We start from the raw sequence: 7,361 nt of genomic DNA on the forward strand, positions 1-7,361 counted from the left end.
ATTTTAGACAGATTTGAGTAGATTTTGTATTACTTGAGTAGATCTTGTATTACTTTATAGTAGTTTTTATTTGGTAGTATTTTTTGGTCCTAGCGGTAGTATCTTTTGTTGGTGACGATAATATTTTTCGTTGCTGGCGGTAATAGATTTATTTTTTACGGTAATAGCTTTTGTTCACATCGGTAGTATCTTTTGTTGCTGGCGGTAATATCTTTTGTTGGTGACTGTAGTAGCTTTTGTTTACGGCGGTAATATCTTTGTTGATAGTAGTTTTTCATATGCTTGGTAGTATCTTTTGTGACCTCGCCGGAGGTCACCGGAATCTTAGTATCGTAGCTTTTGTAGCTGGTGGTAGTAGATTTTGTTATGTTCGGTAGTATTTTTTGTTACTGGCGATAGTATTTTTTGTGACCTCGCCGGAGGTCGTCGAAGATCTCACCATAGTAGCTTTTATAGCCGATGATAGTAGTTTTTATAGCCGGTGATAGTAGCCTTTGTTGCTAGTGACAGTATCTTTTGCAATCTTCAGTTACATTGTCGGAGGTCAACGGTAAAATTGTCAAAGGTCGGTCAGAAACTTTACCTGAAGTCAGCCAGCAGAGACCTGTCAGTGGTAGTAGCTTTCTTTGCTGGTCGTAGTAGCTTTTGTTGCTATCGGTAATAGCTTTCTTTGCTGGTGACAGTAGCCTTTTTTGTTATCGGTAGTATATTTTGTTGTCAGTAGTAGCAGCTTTCTTTGCTGGCAGTAGTAGCTTTTGTTGCTATCAGTAGTAGATTTCTTTACTGGTGACAGTAATTTTTTTTGCTATCAGTAGTATCTTTTGTTGTCAGTGGTAGTAGCTTTCTTTGTCAGTGATAGTAGCTTTCTTTGTCAGCGGTAGTAGCTTTTGTTGTCACTGGTAGTAGCTTTTGTGGTCGCTAGAATCCTCATAGATGGTCGGCCGGAAAGTTCGCCGGAGGTCGGTCGGAAAGTTCGCCGGAAGTCGGTTGGAAATTTTGCCGGAGGTCAGTCGGAGACCATTTATGGTTGTTGACTTTTTATATTAGTGGCATTTTTGTAAATATAAGAGAGAAAATCTAATTTTTTGGTTGGATGGCAGTCTGTAATTTTGTTGAACTTTAATATTTAATATAAGACTTTATTTAGGCTTGGTGGACTTATATGGGTAAAAATGTTTAGGTGGACTTATATAGAAGAAAATGTCTCCAAGTGGACTTCTATGTAATTGCCCCAATATAAAAGGATTAAGATGGGCGTTTTTTGGATATCGGGTGGTTTCAATCCTCGATGTATGGGATAGAAACGAAAAATAAAGAACACAGGAGTTTGTTTACGCAGTGAAACCTCAATTTGAGAAAAAACACTGCTGGGGCTTTAACTCTTCAAAACCCCTAATGAAAAGAGAATTCACTATGAATCAAGAACGAGTCAATTACAAACTTTGTAGCACTAACCGTGGCTACTATCTCTAGAACCCTAACAGATATGTTTGAAGCACTCTTCTTCTTCGATCTCCAAGGAACTAATCATGTCATTGATCCTTCAATCACATAAACAACAAGTTCAACTCAACATGTAACAGTTAAACTTCGACATTTTCTATCAATATAATTTGCAGCGGAAATATGCGTCAAAAGGTAGTCACTCCAGACTTTGATACGCAGCATATATGGGAGCACTGACTCCACCTTGCTTTAAAGTCCCAACCCTAATTGACTTCCTACAAGGAAAAATCTTAACATTAAGATATATGGTCAATTAGATGCAACATTTTATTATCAATAAATGAAAATCTTTCTTTTCCTTTTTCATGAAATCTGCTATGCAAGGGAGCCTAACATAGTTAGGACTTCTCCACGTTCAAATAAGATATTCAATGCATAAAAGATCCTATCTAAAATAGGACTTTTATGACCCTCACAATTCTACCACGTTAAGTAGAGAAACAAGTCATTACAATTTGATCAAAAACTGTATTTTGTTTTGTATAGGAGTGCCAACACAAAATATGCTAACAAAATATAACTAAATTATTTCAGTTATGACTCACAAACTCGAAACCTAAAAAAAAAAAAAAGATTTCATTTTTTTATATTCAAACTAACCTTGTACCCGTGCAAATTTGCACGTTGTCACAAATTGACCCAAAATTAATCAATGGTTAATCCATTTTTTATCAACTACCCACGAATAAGAGTAATTTTGACAAAACATAATTTGGTAATTTAGAGACTGCTCGCTTTATATATATAGTAGAAATCTAAATCAACTTAATAAGGGTAATTTTGGTAAAACATAATTTAATAATTTAGAGACTGCTCAGAGATTAGATACTCATATCGTTCAAAATACCAAACTGATACCTAATTAAGCGAACGGTTAAACATGCTTAATGGCGAATTTGAACACAAAACCAGAGTTAATTTTCCCAAAATCAATTTGGATATTTCTTGCTTGGTTTCACTGGGGTTAGGCAGTACTGATGGATAAGTGCTTAGTGAACCTGTACTATCAGCTACAAGAACGGTCACAATTTTGGGCCTCATATTATTCACGCTTATATTAACAAAATGGTAATCTATTCACGCATGATCGTACTCATAGCCGTATACATTTCCAGTTGTAGCCCCTCAGCCAACATGTGTCCCGCAGGCGTGATCTTTGTGGCAACATCAAAAATCTCATCAATATTTTTCAACCATGGTAAGGTATCTTTTAGTAGTTTTCACTTTGCTTGGTGATTGATCGAGTAGTCTAACTCGATCTGATACTTGCATGCTTTGCTTTGCTGCTTCCCCAGACAACACGAAGAAAAAGAAAAGTTGGGGGGCCAAAACACCAATGGAGCACAGTACACCTGCTAAGCTAGCCTTGTCATAATGCACTGGCAGAACGAGTACTACAGACTTCAACTCCGAAACCAGAGACTCCATTGGTCCAAGTCCAACCATGCAATACGCGAGCCAACTGTTCAGTTGAGCATCTAATCAACCTACTGTTCAATTAGTTGTCTTACAGATCTTTATAACCTTCTGTTTGATACTTTGATTCCAAAAGTTTCGCATCTGTTCTAGCATGCATGTTTGGAATCCATGTGTTCTGAGGTTGGTTCTGGTTGAGGTTGTATGTGATTAATTTAGGAGTGAATGTTTGTCTACTATTTTGTACCTCGAATGTTTGAAGTGATAATGCTCAATGGTGTATCACGAAGTGTTGCTTAACTTATGGAATGTGTTAACAGTAGCTAGGGTTGATTTGTATTAGAAGATGATCGCGTATTGTGTTTATAGCTCGTGTTTTGAGTAGAGATCAAGATTTGACGCTAAACCGTAACCAATAAACTCAAAACAAATACAATAATAGAACACTGATTTCGTGTAATAATTGGTCTCGCACTCACAGTGGTTGTCTGAACTTGCTATCGATTATTTGATATGAACGGTTTACAGCTCTCAAACTTGCCACTAATTCCCCTAAACCCTAATTAGGAGACTGATTAGTTTTGTATATCTTAAGCGTTAATGCTTGTTACACTAAGACCAAGCTTAACTACTGAAACAGTAATTTCCTCAAAGATTCATGTAAGTTGCACTGCTATGATGCTCCACATTTGAGATGGACTGATTAGGACCATCTATTTCCCAAGCCAAGATTGTGCCTTTAATCATGGCACTTGAATTATATGCGCTTTGAACTACCATGATGAAAAATATATGTATTAATAAAACCATAGAGGTGTCCCAGACGGGTAAAGCTCTATATCATTCAAACTTGCCTTTATAAACCAGTAAAGCCACCACCCACGTTCAAAGCAGCAGAGAAAAGCAAACAAGCTTCAAACCACACCATGGATGTAGAGCAAGTCTTTCACATGACTGGAGGCATTGGCCACAGAAGCTATGCACAAAACTCTTCTCTCCAAGTACTCTCTCCCTCTCTATCTCTCTATCTCATCCTTATTGAATTAGTTTCAGAATGCAAGCTTATGAATTCTCTCATTGTGTTCATTTTCTGTGTTATAGAAGAAGGCATCTGAAATGGTGAAGGACATGACCTTAGAAACAGTGCAAGAGCTTTACCTTACAACAGCTCCAAAGAGCTTAGGCATAGCTGATCTGGGTTGCTCATCAGGACCCAACACCTTGTCAATCATGAAAGAGATCATTGAAGTAGTCCAGGGAACAAGTAGAAAAGCCTTTCATGCAGCACCAGAATTCAGAGTGTACCTTAATGATCTTCCCACCAATGACTTCAACTCAATCTTCAAGTCCTTGCCAGAGTTCTCAAAGGACCTCAACAAAGAAATGAACAATGGGGGGTCTCCTTCCATTTACATAGGAGGTTATCCAGGCTCGTTTTATGGGAGGCTTTTTCCCAACAGCTCCTTGCACTTTGTTTATTCATCCTACAGTTTACACTGGCTGTCTAGGGTGAGATAATAACACTGATTATTTACTACCCATTTAATTTACTGTTTTACCGTGGAGAATAGTTAATTATGTGCTGGTGGGCTATATTGTCATGCAGGTTCCTCCGGCTATATACTCAGAGGAAGGAAAATCCATAAACAAAGGCAGTGTTTACATTTCTGAATCAAGCCCTCCTGTAGTGGCTGAGGCATACTTGAAGCAATTCAAGGAAGACTTCACTTTGTTTCTTCAGTCAAGGTCTGAGGAGTTGCTTTCAGGAGGAAGAATGGTGCTGATCTTGTTGGGTAGGAGCGGCCCGGATCATGTGGATAGAGGCAACTCTTTCTTCTGGGAGCTTCTATATCAATCCCTTGCCATTTTGGTTTCCAAAGTACTATTATGCCTAACAGTAACAGTAATACAGTAGAATTTGAATATTTCACCCACCTGAAAGCGATTCGTTTTTTTTTTTTTTCTTGTTAGGGAGAAGTTGAGAAGGAAAAGCTTGACTCATATGATGTGCATTTCTATGCTCCATCCAAAGATGAGTTAGAAGATGCAGTGAGGAAAGAGGGTTCGTTTCAATTGGACAGGTTGGAGATGTTTGAATTAGAGAGGGATCATCACAAGGACAATCAAAGCTATGCAACAAGTGTTGCAATGACTGTGAGGGCTATTCAAGAATCTATGATTGGCCAACATTTTGGAGAAGAAATCTTGGACAGTTTGTTTGAGAACTATAGAAGATTGGTAGGCGAAGAAATTGCCAAAGAAGATATTAAACCTACTACTTTTGGGATTGTACTTAGAAAACTATGATAGAAGCATTGACTATTAGCAATGCCTCATGATTGTTATTTTGCTCTTGCATATTCTAATTAATCCGGGAAAACTTCTTGTTTGCAACATCATTTTAACATAGTGGTTTCATTACCTCAGTTTGACAAAAAGCAAAGAAAAACGTATCTATAAAGCCACATTGCGCTTCACACATTGTGTGGATCTCAAAGTATTTAGTTTTACTAGCTATTTCTTTGAAGCAATAGTTACTCCCCCTGTACGTCAAGCTTTGAAAGAAAATTATCAAAATTATTGCGAAGTCTACCTTATTGATATTAAAATGGACAACAATAACATCTGTTTAAAAACAAAAAAAAATTATTAATGTTCTCTGTTACATGATGTTCTTTGTTGTCATGTGACTAGCTTAGTCGTCACATTGGATACAAAATAATTAAAAAAAAAAAACAAAGATAATAGGGGTAGAACCCTAAAAGTATAAAACCTTGGAGTTGAAGTATATATCAATGATGAAAAACCCTTGTTTGATAACACAGTCACAAACCCACAGAACACACTACCTATGTACCGAGTATTTCATGTTAATGGTTGAATGGTTTCATCATAACTAGTAAGTAAGCTTCTGAGAGCAACTCTGTCAGGCAAACGAATGCTACTCATGTTCCCCCACCTTTCATTCTCCATATTGTAGAGATAGACCTTACCGCTTGAATCCGATAGCACAAGGTCTCCTGTGTGGATTGTACCTAAAGGAGAGGGGCTTCCTGCATTTCGCCAAGAGAAGTTGAACCTGATCCCCTTCACACCCCAAATCTGGTTTTCGTAGTCCTCCAAAATCCATAACCCCATTGTGTTCTCAATGATCGGCCCCCCTTCATATACAGCCACATATATATCCGTTCACTTCTATGAGTTCTAAGCTCGGATAATTGCCTGCATGTATCGGAAACGGGATCACTCTGAATCTCTCGTCTCTGAAATCGAATACCACAATGACATTCTCATCCTCGTGCATCCAATGTATGCCTCCACGGAGCCACACGCTCCTCCTAGAAAAATTCAAAGATTTTGGATTGAAAGGGAGATGATCCAAGTCCAAATCCCTCCACAAGCTTGTACTACCTAGACTGAAAATCTTCAACTTCAACTTGGTACCGGTTTCGTGCACGATTTTGTGCACTTGCAGAACCTTATACTCGTTTGTAAGTTCACTAAACCCTAGCCGGTGTACAACTTTGTCACATGTGGAAGCGCGAGGAAGAGTAATGACCTCTCTTGTGCATGGATTAACTATGTGAGCATGCTCGGACTGTGAGCATGGTTCGGACAAGAGGATTAAACCATTTACACTGTGTGTGCCGCGGAAAAAAGAGAAGTTAGACGCTGGAAGTGTTAGGATGTGGGTTGGTAATGTCAGCTGTCCTTTCCGGTTGATTTGGAGGGAGAAGAAGTGCTGGCATGGCTCCGAGTTTCCGCTGGATGTGGTGAGAAAAAGGTGAGTGTGGTCTTGGCGGAGCGGGAAGTGGCGGTAGTGTGCTTTAACAAAGGAAGGTTCGCAGATTAGAGAACACCAGGATTTGCATACCTGCCGGAATCTCATCAAAGACTCCGCCGGTAACCGAGGCAGTATTTCAGAGCTTTGGATTTCAGTTGATAGCTCTGTCCCTCCCGCTGAGCTTGGATTCGACAAACTTGAATCCATGTTATGTTTTTGCGGAAGAAGCCGGCGATTAAGTGAGGGAATCACAGGCGCTGGTTCCCTATTAATAACTAAACGTAAGGTTTCCTTGCTTTGCAGGGTTTCCTGATCCGAATGAAAGAGAACCAAGATTTGCATACGGATTTGAGTATCAACAATGAATCCACACGGGGAAAGCCCTAAAAGGCTAAATCCAAATGAGTAGTCCATCAGGAAAAGCCCAATAATTTGCTACTAAACTTGTACAAATTACCAAATGATATCATTTGCATTTTGCATGCATATATGGCGTTTTACAGTGTTACAGAGATTAATTAATTCATATTCATCCTTATTCACGTAAGCCTGAAGGATCAGGCATAAGTTCATATAATTAACCAGCAATTGCAGTATATGATATATATAGGACGATTAGGACGTACCTCATGAGGCCGGCCAGTATATCGATCAG

The 7,361-nt window shown here is 38.7% G+C and overlaps 1 protein-coding gene across 1 annotated transcript; it reads left to right on the forward strand.

The window, feature by feature from the left end:
* The first annotated feature begins 3,815 nt into the window (after nt 1-3,815).
* On the forward strand, nt 3,816-5,325 carry LOC101293427 (probable caffeine synthase 2-like). The gene is made up of 4 exons (XM_004287826.1): nt 3,816-3,923; nt 4,024-4,431; nt 4,529-4,801; nt 4,894-5,325. The coding sequence occupies exons 1-4, from the start codon at nt 3,849-3,851 to the stop codon at nt 5,227-5,229; spliced, it is 1,092 nt and encodes a 363-aa protein (XP_004287874.1). The 5' UTR covers nt 3,816-3,848; the 3' UTR covers nt 5,230-5,325.
* The last annotated feature ends 2,036 nt before the right edge of the window (nt 5,326-7,361 follow it).

Source organism: Fragaria vesca, linkage group LG1, assembly GCF_000184155.1.
Source record: "Fragaria vesca subsp. vesca linkage group LG1, FraVesHawaii_1.0, whole genome shotgun sequence".
Taxonomy (NCBI): Eukaryota; Viridiplantae; Streptophyta; class Magnoliopsida; order Rosales; family Rosaceae; genus Fragaria; species Fragaria vesca.